At 61.6% G+C, this 25,538-nt stretch overlaps 3 protein-coding genes and 1 long non-coding RNA gene across 20 annotated transcripts in view; 2 read left to right on the top strand and 2 right to left on the bottom strand.

Moving 5' to 3' along the window:
* Positions 1-3,622: 3,622 nt before the first annotated feature.
* LOC141578791 (uncharacterized) lies at positions 3,623-5,167 on the top strand. Its single transcript, XR_012509450.1, has 2 exons — positions 3,623-3,738; positions 4,213-5,167. It is a non-coding gene; the product is annotated as an uncharacterized LOC141578791 (long non-coding RNA).
* Positions 5,168-6,860: 1,693 nt separating this feature from the next.
* Positions 6,861-14,962, bottom strand: RASSF7 (Ras association domain family member 7). Of its 5 annotated transcripts, XM_074371297.1 has the most exons (8): positions 14,840-14,962; positions 14,464-14,707; positions 11,666-11,730; positions 8,744-8,874; positions 7,846-8,558; positions 7,579-7,707; positions 7,421-7,502; positions 6,861-7,338 (listed from the first exon to the last, which is right to left on the bottom strand). In XM_074371297.1, exons 2-8 carry the CDS (start codon positions 14,683-14,685, stop codon positions 7,307-7,309), a joined length of 1,374 nt encoding a protein of 457 aa, XP_074227398.1. In that variant the 5' UTR covers positions 14,686-14,707; positions 14,840-14,962; the 3' UTR covers positions 6,861-7,306. The 5 variants fall into 5 exon arrangements, with proteins under 5 accessions (XP_074227398.1, XP_045373429.1, XP_074227399.1 ...); XM_045517473.2 differs by lacking the exon at positions 14,840-14,962 and having other exon boundaries at positions 14,464-14,793; XM_074371298.1 differs by lacking the exons at positions 11,666-11,730; positions 14,464-14,707; positions 14,840-14,962 and adding an exon at positions 9,440-9,587.
* LMNTD2 (lamin tail domain containing 2) lies at positions 11,557-16,064 on the top strand. Its single transcript, XM_074372978.1, has 10 exons — positions 11,557-11,735; positions 11,824-11,976; positions 12,382-12,469; positions 12,604-12,759; positions 13,032-13,103; positions 13,192-13,280; positions 14,422-14,662; positions 14,814-15,226; positions 15,390-15,502; positions 15,595-16,064. The coding sequence occupies exons 1-10, from the start codon at positions 11,557-11,559 to the stop codon at positions 15,900-15,902; spliced, it is 1,812 nt and encodes a 603-aa protein (XP_074229079.1). The 3' UTR covers positions 15,903-16,064.
* The window catches only part of LRRC56 (leucine rich repeat containing 56), an 18,971-nt gene continuing 9,434 nt past the window's right edge, over positions 16,002-25,538 (bottom strand). For 11 of the 13 annotated variants that reach the window (XM_074371284.1, XM_074371291.1, XM_074371292.1 and 8 more), the window contains 8 exons: positions 20,919-21,015; positions 20,634-20,834; positions 19,673-19,883; positions 19,074-19,250; positions 18,929-18,993; positions 18,640-18,776; positions 18,278-18,411; positions 16,002-16,965 (listed from right to left, as the gene is read on the bottom strand). In XM_074371284.1, the coding sequence (XP_074227385.1) occupies positions 16,655-16,965; positions 18,278-18,411; positions 18,640-18,776; positions 18,929-18,993; positions 19,074-19,250; positions 19,673-19,883; positions 20,634-20,834; positions 20,919-21,015 (1,333 nt within the window). In that variant the 3' untranslated portion in view covers positions 16,002-16,654. Of the gene's footprint in view, positions 16,966-18,277; positions 18,412-18,639; positions 18,777-18,928; positions 18,994-19,073; positions 19,251-19,672; positions 19,884-20,633; positions 20,835-20,918; positions 21,050-25,538 lie in introns of all 13 variants that reach the window. The other 2 variants (XM_074371295.1, XM_074371296.1) reach the window with 2 other exon arrangements.

Raw genomic sequence — 25,538 nt, 5'->3', positions numbered from 1 at the left:
GGGGCAGCCGTGGGGAGATCTCGGAGAAGCAACCGGGAACCCACAAGGGAGGCCCACGAGGGTGGGCCCAGGCGGGGAGCGGCCAGAGGCTCCGGGGGCACTGGAGGGTAATGAGCAGGGATGACAGGTGCTGGCCTATAGAGTCCCCAGGGGCGGCAGCGTGTGAACAGACTGGAGCTGCTGGGGCAGACCTGGGGGACCAGTCAGGAAGCCACTTAGGTGAGTCAGGGGCCACCGTGGTGCGGGCTCAGGTTGGGGCAGCGCTTGTGTGGGAAGCTATCTGCTCCTGGTAGATTCTGAAGGCAGAACTGAAGCGAATTTGCTGAGGGGTTAGATATGAGATGCCAGATAAAAGGGGGAAACCAGGAGAGGGTTTCTGGAAGCCAGAAGGAGAAGGCGCATCCAGGAGAACCTCTGAGTGGAGGGAGATGGGGGTCAGGCGCAGAGCAGCGCTGGGGGTGGGGGAGCTGGAGAGAGTTTAAAGAGAATGGGAGGAGAATAATCAGACAGCAGCACCGAGTGGGAAACAAAAGTGGAGGCCACTAAGAAGTATCCCACCAAGAGAGGGTGGTTTTGTTTTTTCTGTTTGCAACAGGAGAAATAATCCCCATGCTTACAAGTTCTAGAAAGGACTTTGCAGAAAGGAAGCATGGGTGTGGATGGTGCCAGAGAAGTGAGGGAGCCTGGAGAAAAATCTTCTCTGTTGGGGGTGGGGGGAGTGGCTGGCCTGTGCCGGCCCTTCTACACGCACATGCCTTCCTGCCAGAGACCACGAGATGTAAGGACCCTGTACAGTGGAGAGTCCCAAATGGGGGTGGGTTGGCATCACTCCACTGAAGCTCCTGAGAAGGTCTGGGACAAGCAGCTTATGGCCAACTTGGAGCACCCTTGGAGAGGAACCAGCCCCTCCCACCTTCATCTGCAGCTGCTCCTCAGGGTTGCTGGAAAATTGTCATGAGAAACGTGTATCCGTGATGAGCTGCAAACATGTCCGCAGTGCACAACCTACCCAGCCATGCCATCCTTTGCGCAGACCGAGATATGTCCCCAGGGAACTGCCAGAACCACTGGTCTGGTCCTAAACTCAGCAAAGCTGCTACCTCTTGGGAGCATAGGCACATATCTGTACCTCCCACCTGACACCCTCTATCCACCCACCCAACAAACAACTCACCTCCCACGTGCATGTATGCACCTTCCTTGTGTACTCCACCTTCAGTGTTGTCGCCCCCAGGCACAATGGCTGGCCACTCACTGCCGCTTCTCATGCTAGTGCCAGGCAAGGACACGCATGTGTGCTCTGCCCACATGCCCCTCACAGACCTGTACCCTGAAGCCCTCATTGGGTCCCAGGTGTGTGCTGGCCCAGACACTGTGTGCATGCCCCTTCCCATGTGTGTATGGAAGGGTGGAGCTGCACAAGGAGCTCCCTTGGCCAGCCCTTTCCCCTGTCATCAGGCCTGTGCAAATGCACAGGTCTGCATTCCGTAACTTAGGAAGGTTGGTATATCAGTGTCCTGGGGCCGCCATAACAAATGACCACAGACTGGGTGGCTTAAAACAACACATTTGTTCTCTGACATTCCTGAAGGCCAGAAGTCCAAAATCTAGGCTGATAGCTGTGTCTTCCCTCCCTCTGCCACAGAGGCCCTGGGGTTAGAACCCAGGACCTCTTGCACACCAAGCACACACTGTACCTCTGAGCCCTATTCCCATGCACTCTGCTCACTCTGAAATCTAGAGAGAGAATCCTTTCTTGCTGCTTTTGGTTTTTGGTTCCAGGCTTCCCTGGCTTGCGGCAGCCTCACCGCAATCTCTGCCTTGGTTTCCACATGACCTTCCTCCCTCTGTATCTGTCTCTTGCCTCTGTCTCTTATAAGCACACTCATCATTGGATCGGGACCCACTCAGATAATCCAGGATGATCTCATCAAGATCTGTAACTTAATTACAGCTGAAAAGACCCTTTTTCTATGTAAAGCAACATTCACAGGGTCTAGGCATTGGGATATAACATAAATTTGTCTGGGACCACCATTCAGCCTACTACAGAGAGTGATAAGGGGTGAAGTCAGAACCAGCAGGACTGGGGGGCACTATTGGGGGTCATACCAGCAGGACAAGATAGGAACTTGGAGTCACCCTGACTTCTGGCCTGTCCTTGTCCCTGAATCCTAGACTTCTTCTCTCCAGACCTCTGCCCTGTCTGTGAATCTCCAGTCATGCCCTGTCCTGAAGGTGTGGGCCTCCTCAGGGATCCCACAGATTCCTAAGTGTTCCTTCAAGACCCACACAGTCCAGGCTTTGCAAACCCCTCAACATCTGACCCCAATAGAACTGTTCCAGCTCCTTGTTCCTTTGTGCTCCCTCCCCATCCATAGGACCAAACCCCACAACACACTGCACTTGAATTTCTACATTTAGGCTTCATGCTCCTGAGGTCCCAGGCAGGGCCAGATGCATCCCTGGAGCCTCAGCACTTAGCCACCTGGGCAACAGTTCTGAAGGAAGAAATGAAATGACTGAGATGGTGGAAAGGGTGCAGGAGGATCAGGCTGGTTTTAGGGCAGCTGGTGGGCTCCAGCCCAGGCTTAAGTGGGATGCAGTGGGGACAAGGAGTAGGGCGGTGAGTTGAAGGGCAGGAGGGCTACAGGAGAACCTCCAGGGTGGCTGAGGCTGAGAAGGTGCTGCCCCTGGGCCAAGGACCAGTCTGACAGTGGGGGCAGAAGTGTCCTTTGGAGCTGCCTGGAGCCAGGAGAATGGGGTCCTCCAGGGAAGACCAGGCTCTGAGGCAGATGCCAGAGACTCTGGCTGATTTGTGGGAGGTTGGGGAAGAGGGGAGCGCTTGCTTATTTGAGGAGAGGGACACAAGCGTCTTATGAGAACCTCTGTGCCAGGAACAAAGGGGATCAGGCACTTCTCTGCCCAATTAGGGGTCCCAGTGACCCATAATTCGGCCTCCGGAGGCCAGGAGAAGAGTGTGAAGAGAAGGGGGCGCCACCAGAAGTTGGTAACTCCAAATCTGAAACAGTCTGTTCCCTTGATTTACCCCTTTTCAATGCCCGAATAGGATGGGGCGAAGGATGCAGACGAGCCGCCCAGGGCCCTGTGCCCGGTGCGGTCGACCCTCTGGACTCGCACTAGAGCCTTTAATGGCGACAGGTCCCACAGGAGTGACCAGGAGTCCCCTGGGTCGGCCTGTGTGAGCCCCCTGCCGCCAGCCGGACCGCCCCGGAGTGGGTGTAGGGGGTGCGGGCAGCAGGTGATCTCGAGGGCGATGCCCGGGCTACGTGCCCGGGAGCCCGGCGGGATCCGGCTGCGAGGAGGCGGCTGGGCTGTTCCACCGCGGGGGCCCTCGGGGTAGCGCCCAGGGTCGTACCACCCGCTTCTGCCGGCGGGGGAGCGGCTTCGGGGCCAGGCGGCAGCGCGGCGCCCGCAGGCCCCGCCCGGCAGGTGGCGGCCCCGCCCCGAGGCCGACGTGCGGAAAAGAACGCGCCGGCCGCGCCCGCGAGGGGCCGCGCGGCGGTGGGCGTGGCGACCAGTCCCCGGCTCGCGCCCACTGGCTGCGGCGCGGCAGGGCGGGCCCGGCTCGGCCTGCCATTGGCTGCGGGAGTTCTGTATTTGCATACGGGCCGGGCGCGGGGCGCGGGGCGCGAGGATGACGGGGGGCGCGAGGGGGCCGCGGCCGCCACCGAAGTTGGGCCGAGAGCCGGCGACGGCCCCGCGCCAGGGTCGCAGGTGACGCGCGAGGGGGTCCCAGGCTGGCGGGCGGGACCTCGGGCCGAGCAAGGGCAGCGGGCTCGGACAGCCAGTTTGGAGGAGAGGAAGGGGTCTGGGGTGGGGGACGACCCCTCCGCCCTGCCGGCGGTCCCTCCAGGCGCAGGGCAGCCACTGCCCACTGCACATTGCGCTGCTCCGGACCCACTGTGCGTGTGACAGCGGCTGATCTGTCCCTGGGCAGCGCGACCGCCCTGGCCCCTCAGTGACCCTTCTCTGTCCGGCAGGGGACGGCCATACAGGGTCGAGGGTGCTCACCTAGGTGGGTGGGAGGCCAGGGCTTCCCTATGGACTGGGCTTGCCGGTCTGCACCCAGCAGTGGGGTGGGAGGGGGAAATGGGGGACAGTCAGAGGACTTCGCTGCTCCCATGAGGGGGCTCGGGTAGGCCCAGATGCTCTCTTGGAGGGAACTCTTTTTTTCCCTGTGTATCTCAGGGTGCCAGGATATGCAGGGCTCCTGGGACGGCCTGCCGGATGTCCGCCAAGCTGAAGGCAGCCCTGGGCAGGCACGGGTGTTGTGGTCAGACCCTGGGACATCAGGACCGGAACCTCCAGAACCACCCTCTTGAGGGACACCTCTGGGAACGTTCTTGAGGAGGACAGTAGCAGATTTGGCTTTTTTGTGCACTTCTGCCCCTTCAGCAAGGCCACTCTTGGAGTCAGGACTCTGAAGGCCCATTTGTGCTGCCCAATGATGTGCCCCTCCCAGAAGTGGAGGTTCCCCAGGCCCGCCTTCACTGTTGTGTATTCTCAAGTTCACTGTGAAAATCTGGTCGTGGAGCAGGCCCAGAGCGGCCTCTGGGCGGGCAGATGCCAGGACGCCTCGGCAGGCCTCATCTCCTCTCCCAGGCGTGGGGGTGGAGGGTGGAGGGTGGAGCAGCCTGGTGGGGAGGGGGGGCTTAGTCAGGGCCTCAAGTGGACTTAGACTCCCCTTCGGAGGGACCCTGTCCTAATGGTCGATGTGGTGTGCTGCGTGTCACACCGAGCCGGCTTCGCAGGGAGCTGTGGGTGGCCTTGGGGGTGAGAACCAGTGGAGCGGACTTGCTGCCACCGGTTGATGACTTATGTTGCGAGATCCTCAGTGAACCCTGCTGTTCTCAGCCAGCCCTTGAGGGCACTTCCACGCTGGGGGTGAGCAGACACTCTGAGGTCAGCCCACCGACAGCCTGGCCCTGTGGAGCGACAGTGAGGATGGTGGCCCTCGACATCCCCCTGGCTGGGTGCTGCCTCAGCTCCAGGGAGCTGGCCTGGCTTGGCTGGCCCTGGCCTGGCTTGGCTGGCCCTGCCCTGGCCTGGGGGAGCTGGGCCTCTCCACTCCTCAGCACATCTCACATAGTTTTCAAAGCACAGTTTAAAACTCAGAAGTAAACTTTTCAGATTTGCTCCGTGATCTGATGCACTTCTGGCAACTTTGGGAGGTGTTGGGTTTTGTTCACCTGGAACAGTCATAGGGGAAGAAAGTTCTGCCCCTTTCCCCACCCCAGAACACAGTGGTGGCCTGAGGATCCCCTCTGAGGTGGACAGGTCCCTGGCATTGGCTTTGGAAGGAAGAGGTGTTCCCTGAAAACATGCAAGAGACCAGGGTGTGCCAACTTCCCTTTGGGGGGGGTTGGGGACAGGGTGTGCATGACACTGGGAAGGGCGTGGGAGGGTGGTCCCTGGATGGCATCTGGCCCAGCCACTGATGGCCTGTGCTCAGCTTGGGAGATAACCCCCTGCTGAGACTCGGGGCTGGTGCCCAGAGGTACATCCAACCCTGCTGAGCACAGGTTGGGGCTACAGGTCCCTTCGGACCTGGCAGTGATTGCTTCCAGTCCCCACTCTCCCACCCAGGGCGAGGCCCCATCAGTCTTTACACTCGAGGCTATACCCCGTGTGACCTGTGTTTGGCCCTATCTGGAGCCACGGGTCAGGCCGTTCCCAGCCCTTGGGTACAGGCTGCTGTGAGCTGGGCAGCGGGTTGGCACAGGAGTGTGGACAGGCACAGAACTGGGCTGGGGGCTTTGCAGAGGAAGCTGGGGAGGATTCCTCTGACACTAGATTCCTTTTGCCACTGGCCTGTGCAGCCACTCCTGTCCCTGCTCCATCTTAGGCAGTTGGTACCCAGTCCTGTTTACACCCATGAGCTGTGTACTCTTTGTGGTTTCCTTGCTCCTTGAGCTCAGGACTTTGTGTTCCCTCTGGGCCACCCCAAAGGAAGTGGGGAACACCAGGCCCAGCACAGGGGCCACTCCAGGAGGAGGTTGAGTTCATCCCAAAGTTGCCCACCCCCAAACTAAGCACGAAGATTCTGATGATTTAGGGTGCCCTACACTTTGTTCCTCAATATGCATGCTGCAACCCAGCCTCAGAGCCCCCCAGGTTCTGTCATCACAGAGATCTCCAGTCCAGCCACAGCTCTCAGAGCAGAGAGCCTGTGGCCCACCGAGGACCAGAAATGATGTGGACCTCGCCCTGCCCCAATTCCAAGACTGCAGGCAGGCAGCACAGGCTTCGTGCCCACCTGGGGAATGGAGGTGGGGTGTCGGAACGGAGGTGGCCACACCCTCAAGGGGCCAGCAAAGCTCCCTGAGCTTGGCAGCCCCAGGACTCTGGGGCCTGCCCCCGCAAGCTCTCAAACTCAGGAAACCTGATGGACGGGTCTGGCATGTCCTTGAGTCCTCAAATCTAGGAGCCACCCTAGAGGGAGCAGCAGTTGCCGCCGCTGGTGGGGAGCAGGCCAGGGAGGGGAAGCCAGGCAGGAAAGGGGTCCAGACAGAATCCCAGGTCATTGCTGTGGCTGCTTCAGCCCCCAGACCATCCCAACTTCAACCGCAGGCTCATGCTGCCAAGGAGAGCCCCACCCCCAAAAGAGGAAAGCTGCCCCTCTCCTCTGTGTGGATGGACACAGCAGCCTGAAATGCGACACCCTGGGAGCCCCAGCCTTGGACCCACTGACCACGGGTCCCTGGGAGACCCCTATCTCAGGACCCCTGGCTGTGGCCAGCCCCAGGCAGCTCAGGGTACTCCCCAGTGTCCCTGGAAGAGTCTTAAGTTCTAGACCCCAGAGACTCTGCCCAGTGCAGCCTCAGGACACACTCAAGCCATGTGGGGCAGTTTACTGAGGTTTTAGTGTTGGGGTAGGGAGACATCACACACACACATGTGGGGAAGGATACCTCCCACAGGTAAGCATGTACTCACACGGGTTCTGTGCACCTCCTGTCTCCAAAAAGGAGCTGTGGCCTTTGGGGCCTAGTGAGTTCTGAGCTGGCCGTGTCCCGTGCTTCTCTGAGGGTCTTGGCAGATTTGACAAGGACTAGGGTGAGAGTCCTCAGTCTCCCCCTGCCCCCTGTGGCAGAAATCCTAGGGCTCTGAGATGTCCTGTCTCAGACCCAGGGTACCGGGGCTTCCCACCACATGGGGGAAGGAGTCCTCTGCGACCACGGACTCTTCTTCTGTCGTCCAGGCTGGGCTGGCCTTGGCTGCCTTCGCTCATCAGAATCCAGGGCTGGGCTGGCAGTGGATGTCCAGTCTGGGGCAAGAGCTGCTACCTCCAGGAGTTCTGCCTCATGGGGGCAACTGTGGGGAGGACACAGGCTGAGAGGGCTGAGAGGGCCACAGGAGGGCCTCATCCCACCCAGAGATGGGGGGACAGACATACTCTCTGGGCTCAGACTGGACACTAGGGCAGGACTCCGGGGGGGTCCTGTGAGGGGCTCTTCTCTGGCTGGAGGCAGAAGATCCTGTGGGGAGAGCAAGTCAGCTTGGAGCTGGGCCAGGCTCCCCACCGACCTGGCCTCCCTCCAGTACTGCTCTGACCTGCGTGCTGAGGGGAACCCCGTCCGGCCGTGGGGGCGGTGGCAGTGCAGCCCCTGTCTGCTGGATGAACTGCTGCAGGTCACACTGACGGAGCTCCCGGTTCAGCTCCTCCAGTTCCTGGGCCTGGGCCTGGGGCATATGGGACCCTCAGGGACTTGCCCAGGGAGCTCCACAGCCTTGTGCCCTCCCACATCCCCCAGAGACTGACATCCAAGTCCAGCCATGTATCAGGGAAACTGGCAGGGGTGTGGGGTCCAGTGGGCTCACCTGCAGCGCATGCTCGGCGGCCTCCAGTGCCCGGCCCACCAGGACAAGGCTGCCCTGCACCTCCACTCTCTGCCGCTCCTGGGCTGCTAGGTCCTGACGCAGGCGTTCCGAGGCAGACACCGTGGGTGAGGGGGGCCCAGGGGTCTCTGCCACCAGTTGCAACTCAGCCTCCAGGGCACGGGCCTGGGCATCCAGGGCCTGCAGGCGGGCGGCATGCTCGGCAGTGGCTACACTCAGCGCCTGCAGGCGTGCCTGCCCCTCACGCTCGCGGGCTTCCTCACGCCGCAGCTCCTGCTCCCAGAAGGCCTCCTGGCCCAGCTCTGCTGCATTCCTCCGCACCCTTTGCTCCAAGCCCTGTAGATCTGTGCAGCAACCTGGCAGTGATTCTACGGGGGCCACAGGCTCGGGTGCCACAGGGCCGGGGGCCAGGCCAGGGCACCCCAGGCTGAAGGTCAGCGCTTTGCGGGGTTCACGGTCCAGTGCTGGTCGAGGTTTCGGGGGGAGACTGGCTCGGATTGGGCAGCGCTCAGGGGGCGGGCAGTTGTCTGAGGAGGGCCTCCCAGCAAGGCTGGGCCCTGTGCGCCTCAGGACAAACTGGACATCGCTGGCAAACTGTCCACAGGTAGCCTGGGCACCCACTGGGCACTCCTGGGGTAGCAGCTGCCGTTCCTTCTCTCTGAGGCGCTGCACCAGCACAAAGCGGCCTGTCTGGCCTAGGGTAGGAGGAGGTGTCAGTCAGCCCATATCCCCTACCCTCTGTCCACCTGGCTTGAGCAGCTGGGGTCGGGGGGCAAGAGGGATGAGCGCCAGCCCCAGCCTCCTTGGGGGAAGAAGGGCCAGAGGGTCAGGCCCCACCCCCAGTGCACCTGCTGGGCCCATCTGGGACTCAGGGCCTCACCTATTGCTTGGGCTAGCGCGATGACCACTTCCTGGCAGGTGGTCTGCTCTGAAACTCCACAGACCACGCGCTGGATGCCGTCCACCCACACCTTCAGCTCCATGGCTGCCAGCCCTGAGAGCATCCCTGTCCTGCAGGGAGGGCGAAGGCCACAGGGTCAGGCCCTGCCTGGCCCCAACACAGCCTGGCTCTTTTCCTCTTCCAGGACTGCTTCTCACCCCCAGAACTGGCTCAGGACTGCTGCCCCTCAGCGTCCGGTGCCCAGCCCCACCCGCAGGCCGCACATTCCTGGGGGTGGGGTAGTAAAGACCCGCGCGTCCCCCAAAAGCGGCGAAGCAGTGTGCCCTCGCGCAGGGCTCAGAGGCTTCCCTACTCCCAAGCCTGCTCTCGCCCCGCCCCACTCCCGGAACAGGGCGAGTTATTAACCAGACCTGGTCACCTGGCTCGTAAGGCACAGCCCCTCCCGCGGGGCGCCCGCGCGCAGACCTCGGCCCTTGGGACAGACCGCACCCGGCGCGGGCGGCCCCTCCCCACTCCCGCCCGTCCCCGGGCTCGTTCGCGAGGCCGCCGTCCCGGCCCGCGGCGGTGCAGGTGCGGCGCGGCCTCGGCGCCGGCCCGGCTTGCGCCCTGCCGTCGGAGTTGCCGTCCCGGGCTGCGCCTTGCGTTCTAGAGGCTCTGGGGCCCGGCGCGGCTCACCTAGGCTCACCTAGGCGCTCGAGGGGCGCCGGAACTCAGGAACCAGCCGGCCGCTGCCGGGAGCCCGGCGCCGCCGCAACCTGCCGCCTCCAGTGCGGCGGGAGCGCCCCGGCCCGCCGCCCCATTGGCCCACAGCCCGTGTGCCCCGCCCCGCAAGCACCCATTGGCTCCTCGGCGCGCATGGCCCGCCCCTCGCCAGCACCCATTAGCCACCTTCTCTGAGTCTCGCCCCTGGCCCTCCCTATTGGCTCCCCGCCCGCCCCGCCCCCGGAGGCTCCCAGGTGTGGGCGGGGCTCGGCAGCCAGGAGGGGCGGCAAGAGCCCGGGTCCACGCACGCCCCAATCACGCAAACAACGCGGAAGCTCGTCCAGGCCCAAGGTCCCAGGCAGAGCGTGGGGCAGGTGTCTGGCGCCGCGCTCCCGGGCCGACTTCCGCAGATGCCGCCAAGTCTGATGAGTCTCTCGCCTAGACAGGAGGCGCTGGCCAGCGTCCAGAGGAGCAGCGGGGCCACAGCCTCCCCACCCCCTGTTAGACCCAGGTCGGACGCACAGGGGTCGGGGGGCGGGGCTCATAGCTGGAGGGAGTGGAGCTGGTTGGCCACCGGCCACTCTGGCTGCGGCCAGACTGACAGTTCTTTTGGGGGAAGGGGCCGACCTGAGGTTGCCTGGGACAAAGGCCCTGGGCTCTTTTGTGTGAGGCTCCTTTCTCCCACCAATTCCTGCCCCCAGTGGGGCCCAATGCCTGCCCGAGTGTGGACACACCCCTCTGCCCCGCCGGCCAGTCCGGCTGTTCCATCGGGAGAACCCAAGTCAGCACCACCGCCAGAGTCTCTCACAGTTTCTATGCTACCTGTGTGGAAGAGCAGCAAAGGCCTTCAGAGCCTGTCTGCCCCAATCACACTGGGCCACAAGGGCATCTTTCCACCACAAGCCCGACAAGAGCAGAGGCTGAAAGCCTGAACAAATGAATGGTGAATGAATGAAGATGGGGTGGGGTGGGGCTAAGCAGGAGGGCATGGGTCTTGTGGATCATGTCCGGTGCCTTACTTTTGACCTGGGCGGAGGGAACCATGATCATCATTATATGTGTCCCCAGGGTCCCCTGCAGTGGCTTAGGTGATGGAGGCAGGGGAGAAGGTGAGGCTTCTGTCTTGGGCCTAAGTAAATGGGGGCCCATTGTTGGGTAGCACTCAGCAGGGCCCTCTCCCAGGTTCTCTGGGATCTCCCCTGGTTCCTCCTCCCCACCCCACCCCCTCAGTCAGCTCAGGCCCCAGTGAGGTCCACGTGCCCTGGAGTGCCATCCACTGACTTGTGGACACACTCACAGGGCAGCAATGCCGATAATAGCCACCGACTGCCATACCAGGCTGGAGAGGGACTGTGGGAGCCTCCCCCAGGGTTGGTTGGGGGTGTTGTGCTGAGTGGGTGACCATGGCAGGCCGTGTTAGTCACTCTGTGTCCTCTGGGCCTGCTGAGGTTAGCTGGGCAGTAGCTCGACCTCTCACAGCTGCTCCTTCAGGCTGGACCAGGAGGTGGGCCCAGGGTTCACTTGGGGCCCTGGTCTGGTGTCGCCCAGGAAGCTCCTGGTAACAAACAGCCCCTCCCCTCTGAGTGCTAGTATCCATGGCAACACTGCGGAGCCTTTCTCTCCCCAAGCCTGCTTGGATTTCAGGCCTCAGGTGAATGTTGTGGGAGGACCCTGGGTCTGACTGGCAGAGGACTAGCACCTCTGGGGGCCCTTGCTCTAGGCCGAGGGGTAGGAGCTTGGGCCCTAGAGGGCCAGGGTGACAGGGAGGAGACAACAGGGAATGTGTGAATACCCAGGTGACATGGAGCCTGGTGGGGGGTGACCTGCTGTCCTGGCCTGGTCAGAAACATGCAGATGTGGACACCCACGTAACTGGCAGTTTGCTGTCCCGTGGGGCGCACACGCGCGCACGCACACACACACACACGCACACCCCTTCTTGGAGGGTGATGCCCTGTGAGCCAGCGGCACCCTTTGGGGCTGTCGTACACACACATGTGTAAGGAGAGCCCTGCAGGGGTGCCCACACACAGGACGCAGGGCAGACAGCCCCACCACCCCTCCTCTCAGCTCCCCCAAGAACATCAAGAATGGCCCCCGAGTCTTGTCAGGAGGCTGAAGGAGCCGAGAAGGAGGCTCTCCCAGTCCTGGTGGACCGAGAACCTGTCAGTGGCCACATAGGGCCTCCAGCTGGTGCACCTGCTGACCCGGTGGCTCCTGCGCACCCTCAGGACACCAAGTGTAGGGTGGTCTTCTCCATCAACCTGCAGTAAGGAGGGGAGGGGGTGGTCAGCCACTCGGGCCAGGCCAGCCAGAGAGCAGGGTCCGATCAAGAGGAAGGGGCGCTGGCATTCCAGGTTGGCCCCGGAGTCCCTGGACCCGCACACTCTGCGGCTGCTGTGGGGGCAGCGGGAGCTGGAGATCCAGGCCCTGCGGTGGGCCATCCAGAACCCCCGGAATGGCCGGCACTACCATATCCTGCGGGAGGTGGCTGGGCTTCCACCTGAGAGGTCAGCAGTGAAGCCCTAGTCCTCCGGCCCCACCCAGTCCCTGCCCTGGCCCAACTCCTGGTTTATGTCTGACTCCAACCTCAACTGCTGAGCCCCACTCCAGCCTGACCCCAGCCCAGACCTGGACTCTAGCCCCAGTCCTTACCTGACCGTAATCCCCAACCTAATCCTGAAGAAGTCACTATACTGTAAACCCACCTAGACCCGAACTCTGAGCATTTCGGTGGGTACTAAACCCAACCTAGACTCCACCTCCGACTCAGACCTCTTCAGAGTCTGACAGCTTGACCCAGTCACAGTCTGTGCCCTCAGAACCCTAATGACAGTGAGGAGGAGTTCCTCCTTCTCTCCTCCTTGGCTGCTGGGGGGGCGGGGGGTGGCCGCTGAGATTGCCCCTTCCCCCAGGAGCTCACGCAGTCAGGAAAAGTTCCTGCAAAATCAGGTCCAAAAGCTGACTCTGCAGTTGAAAGGGCAGAAGGAACAGGCCCAGCTGGTAAGGGCTGTAGGGGAATCCAGGGCTTGGGCATGGGACCCAAGCTGGGGTGAGGGTCTGGGGCCAGGCAGGGGTAGCCTTGGGGGCCAGGGTCTGGAGAAGGCCCCGCCCACCGACGGGCTGTCCTGGAGCAGGAGAAGGCACGCCTGGAGGAGCGGCTGCTGCAGATGCGAAACACGCTGCAGCAGATGGAGGCCGAGTTGCAGGCCCTCCGGAAGTCCTGCCTCCTGCAGCTGGCCCGCTCCTCCTGGGTGGGCCGCATACTGAGATCTTCAACGGGCAGTGTGGAGGTGAGCCTGTGCCCCTGGGGCCCTGCCCTACTCAGCCCGCCCTCCTTGGTTTTCCCTGGGACAGCCGGCATGTCTCCTTCAGACTGGTGCTGCTGGGGGGCCCTGGCTGGTCTGGGAGTGGGAGGAACTACAAGCCCTGTGGTCCCACCCACCTGACACTTGGCAATTGTGTGCCTCAGGTGCTAGTGAGGTCAAAGTGGAGAGTTGTGCTGGGTGGAGGGGTGCCCTTTCCCCCAAGCCCCTGCTCAGTGGCCTCCTGTCCCCTTTTGCAGGTGGTGACTGCAGAGACCCTGATGGACCCCAGCGACCTCTCTGAGAGCGATCAGGCCCCCACTGCTGGGGAGGTAAGCAAGCCCTCCAAGTGTGTTCATGGCTCTGCCATCCTGTGGGGGCAGGGGGGGCAGTGCCACATATCTGTTGCTTTTTGGCCAGAGTTTCCGGCTGGAGGATGTGGACTGGAACAGCATCGCTCACCAGTACCCCAACCTCTTCACCAACATCGAGTCCAACTCAGATCAAAAGTAACTGCACTGTGTGGGGACCCCCCAGGGGCAAGGAGAGGGCTTGCTTTGGCAGGTGTTGCTTTGGCACAATCCCAGTTCTACCCTTTAGTGTCCCTGGACAGGTCACTTAAACCTTCCAAGCATCATTCTCTGAGCTGTATGATGGGTTAGGGATGAAGAGAAAAGGCTCTGGGGCCATCTCTGTCCAGCCATGAGCCCTTTCCCCATGCAAGGTCCTCAGGATAGGGACCACAGCTTGGTGTGCTCTGCCCACCTTGGGGAGGTTGGGTGGGGGTGGGCTGGTGTCCAGGAGCCAGAGCCGTGGACAGCGAGCTGATCTTGGCCCACAGGCGCCCTTGGGCCCCACCGCCCCCACAGCTCCCACCAGCCACACTATCTGACCAGCGGAGCTCGGAGCTGTGCTGTCGGCGCAGGGAACAGCGTCTCAAGAGTGTACAGTGGAGCTCCCTGCCCTTGGTTGGCACCAGCAGTTCAGGGAGCACTGGCTCCGAATCCAGTAGCTGCCAGCTGGCTGCGTGTAATTGCGTGCAGAAAGTGACAGGCGACCATCCCCAGGCACCAGGCTGCACTTCTGAGCAGATGGAAGCACAGGCATGGAGCCTCTGCGAGGACAGTCAGGCAATATCTGAAGGTGAAGTGGGATGGGTCTCCTCTGGTGGCTCCCCCCTCCCCAGGCCTGTGATTTCTGCCCAAAGCTATAAAGGACATCCCCCAGCCTCCAGGCCTTCATAGTAGCCAGGTGCCAGGCAGTCGAGGGCCTCTCCAGCCCCATCCCTAGGGGTTAGGGTGGTCTTGGAGGGCTCCTGCCATTGCCTTGGTGCTCTGGCTCAAATCCATCCCCCCCCCCCACCAACAAGTACAGCAAGCTACGTCTCTGCTTCCGTCAGCCACCATGGTCCAGCTATCCCTCCTGCCCAGGATCTGACCCCCCAGCACTGCTCTTCTGCCGCCTGGACCCTCAGGGTGCTGCAGGCCAGGTGTGGCCTCACAGGAGATGTCCCCAGTGGATGCTCCATTGGGGCGGTCCCCCTCCCCCTCCCGGACAGGCCTTCTCTCTGCAGATCTCCGGAAAACCCACTGGGGCCAGCAGGGCAAGACAGTCCAGGTGCTGGAGTCCAGTGAGGATCCCCACCCCCAGGAGACCGGGCGCTGTCTCAGGTGAGAAGGGGACCCCGCCCACCTCCAGGCGCTGGGAAGCGGGTCTCCTAGCGGGACCAGGGCTGGAGTGGCCAAACTTCTCTGCACGGTGCTGCTGCCCCAGCCCCACCGGCTCCTGCCTGAAGATCGTGGCCGTGAGCCGCCGCCAGAGGTTCGTGCGCATCCTCAACCAGTCGCTGGAGGAGACTGCCGACCTGAGCGGCTTCGTGCTGCGGCAGCTGGTGCGCGACTTCCCTGTGTGCATGTACCGCTTCCCGCCTGGCACCCTGCTGGCGCCACAGCACCACGTCACGGTGCGTTCGGCTCCTCACGCCCTTCGCGGCCCCGCCCCGGCCCCCGCCGCCCCTCACCCGCCGCCCGCGCCCTTCCCAGGTGTGGGGCGAGGCGCCCGGCAGCACCAAGCAACAGCCGTCCTCCTCCTTCGGCCGGGAGCCCGTCCGCTTCCACTCCAGCCGGGGCTGCGTGACCCTCCTTCTGAACCTCCAAGGCGAGGTCAGTGCGGATCCCGCGAGGACAGGGTTGGCCTTGCGGGGTAGGGGTGACCACCATGCCCTCATGGCCCCGCAGGTCCTCAGCGAGCACCAGGCTCCGCACTGCGGGCCCCCCGTCTCGAAGGTCTTCGCCGACAACACCGACTTGTCCATCGACCGTTTTCCGCTCTTGGAGGCCAGGCCTGGTGCCGACTTCGTCGGGCAACGGCTCCAGCCTCGACCCCCGCGAAAGGGCCGGGCGCGGGAGGCCCGGGCCGGGCGCCAGAAGTCGGTGTGGGGACCTTGGGTTCCTCGGTCCGTGCCTCCCCCACAGGCCCCGATCAGCAAAGACCCCACCCCACTGCTAGGCCCGTTCCTGACCTCTCCGGGCCCCCCACCTCCCCAAGTCCCGCCCCTCCAGGCCCACCCTTTCCCGCGGGTGGTCTCTGTCCCTCACCACCCCTTCTCCCCTCCCCAGGACCCGGGTCCAGCTGCCAAGCTTGAGCACCAGCAAGCTCTTCTGCCAGCGGCAGGTGTCAGTGCGACCTGAGGGCGCCGAGACCCACCTAGAGCTCCTGCCCGCCATCCTCGGTGAGGGCGCCGGGGGTTAGGGACGTGGAGAGGGGGCGGACAGCGAGGAGGGGGCGCCGGCGACGACCCCACCCCATCACTGTCCTGCGCAGAGGCGAAGCCGGGCCTCGATGACGGTCAGGCTAGGAAGGAATGCAAGGTCCGGGTGAGTGCGGACGCGGGGGTCCCGGCAGCCCCGGCCCCTCCCTCGTCCTACAGGCCCCGGCCCCTCCCTCGTCCTACAGGCCCCGCCCCCGCCCAGGACGCCTCTCAGGCTCCGCCCCCCCAGGTGTGCCGGAAGAGCGTGGACCGCGGCTGTCCCATGGTGGCGCTGTCGGTGCAGAGCACCGCCGAGAGCAGGTTCGGCTTCCGCTTCCTCAGCTGCCCACCCATCATCGCGGACGCCGGCTGGCCGGTGTAAGGCCGGTGGGGAGCGGCCGTCCAGGCGACTGGCTCCCCCCAGCCGTCTCCGTGACTGCAGGGCAGGGTGGTCCGGGAAGAAAGCGCCGAAGGCCGGCGATGCTGGCTGCATAATTTATTGAATCAACACCGCCTCCCAAGTAAACTACATTTCTGTACCTGAGTCGAAAACGATTCCCTTGGTTTCCGGGTGTCCTGCCCCAAGAGGAGGGAACTGGCTACCCCATCCCCGCGGGAGAACCCACAAGTCCACCAGGATGGGAGATCTGGCTGCACCCTGGTTTGCCTGGGGCAAGCGCCTCCACTCAGGACCACAGCAGCCTGAGCGTGGCTCAGAGCCCTGGGGCAGCTGGAGGGCTGGCCAGGAAATGGACAGGGCCCAGCTCCAACCATCTCGGTCTGGGCCCAACCTTCCCTCTTCTAGGCCTGTTCCTCTTAGGAAGGCCAGGCCACACGGAAGGAGTGGGTAGCTGGGCCAGCAGTAGGGCATTGGGCTGTCCTGTCCTGGGCTCTCCCTCTGCCCACCCCCTGGCAGTCCCAACTCCTGACTTCACTCCAAGAGGATCCTCTCCTGTGCTAGGTCCACTCCCCACCCCCTCCAGCACACTTCCCCAGATGCTCTGCAAGCTGTGAGGCTAGAGTTCAAGTGGGTGCTCCCATGACCACAGTGGGACCTCTTGACCAGCCCCCAGGCCAGCCTGGCAGTAGGTGGGAGTTTCCAGTGGGGGTGGGATTGGGCCGGGGTGATGAGGTTCAGGTGTGACACGCACTGGAGGCTGGGGGTCTGGCTGCTGGATCTGGTGCTGGCTTAGGGCCTGGACGTCCTTTGGCTGAAGGGCTGGAGCCTGAGGCCACCTCCAGGGCTCTCAGAGCACTCACTGCAGCCAGCCCCCGACCCAGGCCAAGCCCCCCACTCCGTCCAGGCCCCAAGCTACCCAGGGCTCTGAGCCGACGCCCCCGGAACTGCAGATCTGTGGACCCCAAGGAGCTGCTGCCCCTGTCAGGTGACATGAGGGACTTGGGGGGAGAGGGGATCAGGTTGTACCCTACAGTCCTGGAAGGCTCTGGAAAACAAGGAAAGAGACAGCATGTCAGACAAGAGGCCCCGGGGAATCATAATAGGGGTGGCCAGAGGGCTGCAGTGTCTGCTGTGGCTCCTCCCTTAGGCCTTCACTCCCCCTCCCAAGGCAGCACCCTTGCCCCACTTCCTGTGCTCCCCAGGGAAGTTGTGGCCCTCAGCCCTGTGACTTCTGACCTTTGCTTGAGCTGGACCCACCTCTGGAGAGGCAGAGGCCACAAGGTTGGGCTCTGGCTTTGGGTCATTGGGCCCCATCCCCAAGGGTGAGCTCATGGGCTGGTGGCCCTGGGCCAGTTCCCAAACGTCTCCTATAGAGAGTGAGGCCCTGGTACCCACCTGAGGGCAGGCTAGGTGGGTATGGCCATGGTCACCCAGTGCCCACCTGGACCTGGACTGCAGTAGGAGGCCCTGGTGCCCCTCGTCCCTCAATGGCTGTCACTACTTCAGCCACGCCTCCTCCTGGCTGCCTGTTGGCTCACCCTCCACCCTCCACAGGGTAGCTGGCTGTGGACCCCTCTCAACCAGCTGTTCTCGGGGCCCCCTTTCTCCAGCCCGGCCCCAAGGCACCAGCCAGCACATGGATGTGCAGAGCTTGGGCCTGTCCCTGCTCCATCCTGGCCCCCTGACGCCCCCCTCCACAGGATGGTCATTCGGCCAACCCTTCAGCCTACACTCCTGCCGCCCCTGCTTACAAAGACCTCCCCAGGTTTGCCAACCCAGCTGTTCTGACAGTCAGGGCAGACCCTTCCCCCAGGAAGCTTCCCTGGGCCCCACTGGGTGCGGGGCCTCTCTGCCTCACAGCCCCTGGGCTTGCTCCACTCAGCCGTGGTCACTCTGAAGCCAGGGTCCCTGAGGGACAGCCTCACCTGGCTTAATTCTGTGCTCCAAGCCGGGCACAGACCCCGTCTGCAGGAGAAGGGTGGCCCCTCCGCCTTGGTCTCCTGCCCACCTGGCGGCCCCCTTCCCTTTGCTGGCCTTCTGTCCCACCCAAGAACTTCCCGGCGGGCCTGTCCTGGGCCCTCGCGGCACCCTCTTTCAGTCTGGGCCCCTCTGGCCTCTGCTTACACTGCCCTTCTCCGGAGAGCCCTCTCCCTCCCTCTCTGTGACCCAGCCCTGGTGGCCTAGTAGTGGCCTTGTGGTCCCATGGCTCAGAGAAGGAGGACTTGGGATTGGAATCCCTTGGCTGTGTGCCTCTACCCCCAAGAGAGGCCCTCCCTGTAACACCTGTGTCAGAGCCTGGCTAGCGAGGCACTGAGTTAGTGCAGCTGGTCTGAAGGGTGTGAGGTCACTCTGGGTACCTGTGCCCAGGCTTGAGGGGCGAGGGGGAGTCTTGGGCCCAGCCTTGTCCTCTTGTTCTTCAGGGCCCCTCTGTGGGCCCCCAGGAACTGTGGCCACTGCCTTCTGGGACTCCAGGCACCTATGGGGGAGAGGTCTGGGGTGCGGGGAGGGGGAAAGGCTGCAGCCCTGCCCTCCTTTGGAGCCAATTCCAAGTGAGTGTGACTCTGGGATGGTCCCTCAGTCTTAGGCTCCCATGACCAGCCCCTCCAGCCACCTGGGGGACCAGGGACCACTTAGCCAAAGCAGGTTCCAGCCATGAGCCCCGACCAGACAGGACACACGAGGTAGTGGGGCTGGGGTGGGGATGGTGAGGAGCACCCACCGCATGCACAGCTCCCTCAAAGCCTGAAGCCTGGCCAGGAGGTCACAACTGTCTGCAGGGTCAGGTGCTGGGCTGGAAGCCCTGGTGGCTAGGCCTTCTGGTCTGTATGGGGGCAGCTTCTCTGGGTGCACCCAGGCCTGGGAAGGGAAAGGGCTGGTTTAGGGGCACTGCCTTTGAGGAGGCTGGTGGGCAGCGGCTTGGAGGTAGAAGGCCTTATTCGGCTGTAGAGGGTGTGAGGAGCTGGGAGCCCAGGCCCAGGATGCTGGCCCACTGCGGAGGCAGGGTGTACCTGGCCCTGGTGCCGGCGTTCCTGCAGGCCTTTGCTGGGGTTCCCGCAGAGGACTCGGCCGGTGCCTGGAGAAGAGGGTGTGGCTAGTCCTGGCTTGGGGCCGAGGGGCTCCAGGGTCAGCTCTGGGCCCAGGTGGGTCAGATACCGTGGGTAAGGTTGCTGGCATGGTCCTCTGGGGCCTGGCTCTTGGGAAGAAGGTCTTCAGGCAGGGGACCCCCAGGGACCAGCAGGGAGAGGGGCCAGGGCCTCGGGGCCCGGGGCTGGATCTCAGGCAGGCACGGGTCAGGGCCGAGTCTTCGACTGGGGGATCCGTAGGGATGATCTGCCCAAGGGTGAAAATCAAAGGTCACCAAGGCCCACACCAGCTGGCCAGCCTGGGAGCCCCCAACTGACCTCTGTCCACAGAGCAGGGACCCTGCCACCCAGCATCTGTGTGCCCTAAGCCCAGTGCCATGGAGCGGCAGGTTCAGCCTTCCTTTCCCTCTTTGGATGGTGGGGGAGGCACCCACCAGGTGCGGCTAATGGGGAGGCTGTCCTGGCCCCAGGGCAGGTATGCAGGGCTCTGAGAATGAGGGGCTAAAGCTCAGAAGGGACAGAAGGTGCAGCTGTCTCTGAGAGGCCTGTGGCGGGGGGGAGGGGGTAGTGGCTGAGGGTGGAGACCTCTCCTGCTGGGGGTGTCAGGGAGTAGGGACCTCCTCTGAGCCTCAGAGGTGAGGTCTTTAGGCAGGGTGGGGCAGCCCTCACCGGAGGCCAGGTGGATGGTGGCCGCAACCAGCCTGGGAAGCAGGCTGTCCAGGGCGCTGCCCTCCTTGATGGCCTCCTTCACCATGAGCCAGTCCTGGTCCAGTTTCCACGAGGTCGGCAGGCCTGGGTGCACGGCTGGCACCTCGTCCAAGACCTGCAGCTGGGGGATAAGCTGCCTCACCTCTGCCCGGTAGTCGTAGCCCTGGGGTGCCTGTAGTGTCGGGCAGGGGGGCCACCAGGCTAGCATCATCCTGCAGTTGCCTCCCCCAGACCCGCTGTGGGCAGGGGAGCTGGGGGCTGCTGATGCTGCCCCACTCTGGACAGGCTGTCAGGCTGGCCTGGGTCACTTTGGGACACCAGGGACCGCAGCAACCCTGGGCTCCCACCCATAGATGACCGCACTCTCCAGGCTCACTGCCAGGGTCCAGGGGTGCCCTCTGGACTGTGGAGCCGCCCTGAGCTCTCTGAGCTCTGGCCCAGTGGGCGGCCACTCTGCACTGGCACCGGGGAGCAGCTGGGCAGGATGTGTTATCTCCAGGCGTGTGTGAGCAGTGCAGGGGTGCATGCAGCGGTGCGGGCTGTGAACAGGCCCTCGACATATCAGTGCATTTCTGCAGGGGATGGGGGGCTCTGACGGGGTCTGCAGAGTGTGTGTATGAGAGTATGTATTTGTGTACACAACTCTGTGTGGAGACCGTAGAGAATACATGTGCTTCCACGTGGCACGTGCACAGACCTCAGGGGCCTGGCATTCCCTTTGCAGTCCCGTCCTGGCAGCTGCCGGGCCTCCAGCAACACGGGAGAATGAGCTCACAGTAAGTGAGCCACAGGGTGCAGGAGGGCGTGCCCTGGGGGTGTGCCGCGGGGTCAGATGGGCAAAGAGGTCCCCGGGTCCACGGGGGTCCACGGGAGGGCCACGGGCTGGAGCCGCAGAGCCCTGCCCCATCCTGTGTGCGCACACCTCGTTGGAGGAGCCTGGGCCCGGCCGCAGGCACACGGGGTTGCCCTCCAGGGTGAGCGTGGCCAGCCTCGGGCACAGCTGCAGATAGCACAGCTGCCCCGGGTCCTCCACGCAGTTGCCCTCCAGGTCCAGCACCTCCAGCTGCTCGAGCAGGCACAGCGGGCTCAGGTCCGAGATGTCGTTGTAGGAAACGTAGAGTTCCTGGGGCAGGACGGGGTCCTCAGCCAGGCAGGGGGCAGGGCCTGGCCTGGTACCGCCCCCCAGCCCACGGTGCCGCAGACCCACCTTGAGGGCCGGGAAGGAGCTGACACCGTCCAGGTCGGCCAGGCCACAGCGAGCCAGCCACAGCACCTGCAGGCGGCCCAGGGAGGTGCCCAGGTCTCTGCAGAGGGCAGGGTTGGCTGGTCAGTGCCGTCCTGGGTGGAGGGACGGGCATCTGTGGACATGAAGGCCTTGTGCCACGTCTGAGCCCAACCACCACCCACATCGGCTGTCTCCAGGCCCAGGGGCTCTGCGACTGGCCTGTGGCAGAGTTCCCACTCCCTGCCTTCCCTCCTTGCTGCAGCCGCCTGGCCTTCGGCAGGGGCAGAAGTTCCTTTATCTTGTCCACCCCCTGGGGGGCTGGGGCCGGCCACAGCTGTGGGGAGCTGCCCTGGTGCCAGAGAGCTACTGCCTGCTTCTGTGGGGGTGGGTGAGGCGTCCCCTTCCTGGGGGGGGCGGTCAGCCAGGGTGTCCTTCCTTCCCCTCTCCCCCGGCCCTCCCCCTGCCCAGCTGTGCCTGCAGGCTCTCCCCCGCCAGCTGCCGGTGCCCCAGACTAGTCTCTGCCACTTCCCTGGGGCAGGCCGGGGCTTTCCCACCCTAAAACAGCAGACCTCCTGCCCCCGACCCCTCTGGGCCCCCAGGCCCGACACTGCAAGGTCCTCTCAGCCTGGGCGTCCCTTCTCTCCTGTCAGGACACTTGACCACCACAGCATGTCCTGTCCACTGGCTCCTGGGATGCGCCTGAGGGCTTGGCTTTTGTGTTTTGTCCACTGGCTCCTGGGATGGGCCTGAGGGCTTGGCTTTTGTGTTTTGTCCACTGGCTCCTGGGATGCGCCTAAGGGCTTGGCTTTTGTGTTTCCTCTCCTCGAGGTCTCTGTGCTCACACCGGGAGCGTGGCCAATCCCACGTTCTCTGGGAAGGACCTGCTCTCGTCCCTTCTCCCTCCCACTTCCATCTTGGCCTTTCCCCTGCTTTCTGGGAGAGTTCCCTGTCTTCCAACGCTGCTAGTAACTTTCTTGTTGGCCTTCACACGTTTAACTCCTCAGAGCCCTTCTTGCTCTCTGACCTTTGTTCATAGCCTGCTGTTCTTGTTTGAAGAGGCAGAGGAGCCACATCCCCTTCCACGTCTTGGAACTCTCACTGAAGGCTCTCGGACGGCACTCCCCTCCTGGCACTGTCTTTTTCCTCCCAGGGGTCTTTGGGTTTGCTTTGACATGTCCCTGTCATGCTACACGTGCCGCAATATTTCTAATTATACTGTTGACAGCTTCTCGGGCACTCAGATTGGGAGTGAGGGTCTGAAATGTTGCTTGGAAGCGCTGAGCAACTGGGGACAGCGATGAGGGGGTGAGGTGGCTTCCCTGGGGGTACCAGTCGGTGGGGGTGGTGAGGGACCCCACATGGCCCCAAATGGGTTCTGCTGTGCTGGCCACCCTGCCTCTGCCGCCCGGCTGCAGCCGCGCTGACCCCCCAGAGACCCTGAATCACACCCACACTTTGGCACCTGTGGACTTGGCACTTTCCCTTCCTCCTGCTTGGAGGGCTCTGCCTCCTCCCTGGTCCATGCGGAGGGGCCCTCACCTCTCAGGTGTTCCTGGCAGCTTCACATTTCTGCATGGCCTGGTGAATCCTTCCATTCATCTGGTTCGCAAATTCCCCTTCAGTTATGTCTCATCCACCACTTAACCTGCGCTCTGCATTTCCAGGTTTTGTTCTGCTCTGCAATCTCTACCTTTGCCTTAGCCTTTGTCCTTTAGTTACAGAGATTCCAGGTGTAGCCCCGTCTACTGCCTTAAAGGGATTTTCCAATCACCTCTTAAGTGGCTGAAATTTGTGTCCAGTGATTTCCTTAAGAGGGGCGAATCAACTGTCTTCCCCGTCTCTGACGCTTTCCGGGATGCCGGCTGGTGGGAAACCTTCGGCTCACGCCTTCTTCCCACTGGGCATGTAGACGTCACTCCACTGTCTTCTGGCCTTGAGTATGTCTGTGTGCAAGTCTGAGGGGAACTTCATTTTTTTCTGCTTGAGGGAAGACCTGATCTCTTTACTTGGCTGCCCCCCAATTTTGTCTTTATCTTGGAGCCCAGTGCCTTTATTAGGGTATGTTTCAGTGTTGGCGGTTCAGTTTCAGTTTCCTTTCGATCCGTAGATGAAAGGCTGCTTTTATGTCCGACAAGTTTTCTTTACGTTTTAGACATTGGTTCTGACCTGTCGCTTCCACTTGCTTCTGCAGAGACTAGGCACGTGCCTCCATCTGTCTGCCCCCTCCGGGATTCTTTCAAACCCCATTCGCAGCCACGGGGTTCTACTCGTGTTTTCACCCCCGTCTTGCCCACAGTGTCTCAGATGGGGTTTCCTGTGCTGTTTCTTTCAAGCTTGTCTTCATTTCCCTGACGGCCCTCTTGTTTGATTCCATGTCTTCGAGAGTCCCGTCCCTCGTCCTGCCTGTGGCCTGTGGTTCCGCCTGAGAGCTGGCCTGGACCTGGCTGCCTGGCCGGGAGCCCCAGGCTTCCTCTGGGTGGCTTTGTGCCCTTGGAAAACGGGGACCCAATGATGGTAGAAGAATAAAGGTGCAGATGATCAGTAGATTTTGCATCATCGCAGATTGGGTAAAAAAGTTACCAGATACATAGAACTAATGAAAAAAACAAAGCACATGCAATCTCTGGGACCCTGCCTGAGGCTGTACACAGAAAGTTAGATTTTGAATATATTTACCGAAAAACTGGAAGGATTAGAACAATTAAGCTCAGCATTCAGCTCAGGGGGCCAGAAAAAGAACAACAGTAAATAACAAAAAGAGCTAGAAGGAAAGACTTGACGAAGATCAGGATGAAAGCAGTAGGAACTGGAAAAATCAAAGAGCCCAGAGCGACTCTTTACAAAATTGACAGAGGATCCTCTGGCAAGACTGCTCAGGGATAAAAAGAGAGACGATATGAATAAATACATGGAATTTAAGAAAGGGAACACTTACGGCCACAGCAGAGATTTAAGACGATAAAAGACCACTATGAACAAACTATGTGCCCACAGTCTGGAAAACCCAGGCAAGCTGGGCACCAAAGAGAAAACTTCGACTGGGCTAATAGCCACTAAAGAAATCAAACGGAGATTAACGCTCCCCACGCCGCCAAGCCCACAGGTCTGGGCCAGTTTTAAAAGGAAGTTTGATCATGGAATAGACGGCTTCTGTCTCTTACAGTCATTTCTTGTGCAGGGAGCGTCAGACAACCCAGCAGTTGAGAAGAACAGTGAGAGGGAGGGTCCCTTTTGAGTCGGTCCTCGATTCCAGAACCAGAGAAGTGCAAACGAGGGAATTCAAGGGCTGTTACCCAAGAAAACAGGTGAAAACTGCTGAGCAAATATTATTTTAAAGTTACAGTGATTTTTAAATACTTCATCACCAGCAGGTATGTCAGTGCAGGAATGGAAGGGTGAATGACCATCACAGAATCTGTCACTGGAGTCTAGTTGGTTAATAGGCCAAAGGAGAAGTGTCATTTTATGATCCTGTCAGTAGATGCACAGAGACTCAGACACGTGCCCACCAAGGTCAGGACAAACCAAGCCTGCCTGCCACTGTCACTGCTGCTGGTTAACGGCGGGCTGGCCAACAGGCCCTGGCCAGGCAGTAAGGCAGAAAGCAGCGGGGGGGCCAGAGCGAATGGCAGTGCCCACTGCTTGCTGATGGTACGGCCGTCAGCACAGAAACCCCAATGGAATCGACCGATTACCTGAATTACTGCGAGCTTGGCGATATCACAAATACACAGTAAAGGGACAGAGCTGTCAGAGGTGACAGACCCAGTTATAGAGGTCAGTGGTGTCTTCCTGATTTAACACATCTATTCTAAACCAACAGAATGCTTCTCTTCATTGGCAATACTCAACCGGAAAACACAACAGAGACAGAGCTCCATCCGTGATTACAGAGATACTACAAACAGATGGGAGTTAATTTAGCCTCTGCAGACGTAATTATGTGAGATGCAGTCACACCACCCAGTACGACTGGTGAGCTTATAAACAGAGAATTTGGACATGGGGAGAAGGTCACATGAGTGTGGAGGCAGAGCCTGGGGTGATGAGTCTGCCAGGCAAGGAACCCCAAACGTGGCCAGCACCGCCCAAGGAGAGGGGAATGAAACAGGACCTCCCTCAGCCTCAGAGGGAACCGGCGCTTCCGACCCCAGATCCTGCCTTGCGGCCTCCAGAACTGAAGAGTCAGTTCAAGCCGCTTGGCTCGTGGTGCTTTGTTCAGCAACTCTAGAGGACTGACACACTCCTTGGCCTGCCAACATGGCTGTAGCCATGCCGAGCACGCGAGGGGACTTGCCCTTGACTGTCCCGGAGACGGGGTTCTCACCTGTTCTGGTCACTGATGTATCCTCCGTGGTTAGAATGGGCTTGGCCCAGGTGTGTACCCACAAAAGGGAGGAATAACCTCTTGCTGCTGGGGCCAGCTGGACACAGGTTTCTGTGCCTTGCAGCTGACAGCATTCTGATAACGAACCTTACAGAGGGAGTCTAAAGGCTCTATTCAAAACATAAAAGAACACAGAATGGAGAGCTATACCATATTTGTGGATGTATGTAACTTAAAAATTAACCCAAATTAGCATATGAATCTTTTTTAATTAA

Source organism: Camelus bactrianus, chromosome 10 (assembly GCF_048773025.1).
Source record: "Camelus bactrianus isolate YW-2024 breed Bactrian camel chromosome 10, ASM4877302v1, whole genome shotgun sequence".
Taxonomy (NCBI): domain Eukaryota; kingdom Metazoa; phylum Chordata; class Mammalia; order Artiodactyla; family Camelidae; genus Camelus; species Camelus bactrianus.
This window is presented reverse-complemented; position numbering and strand designations above follow the sequence as displayed.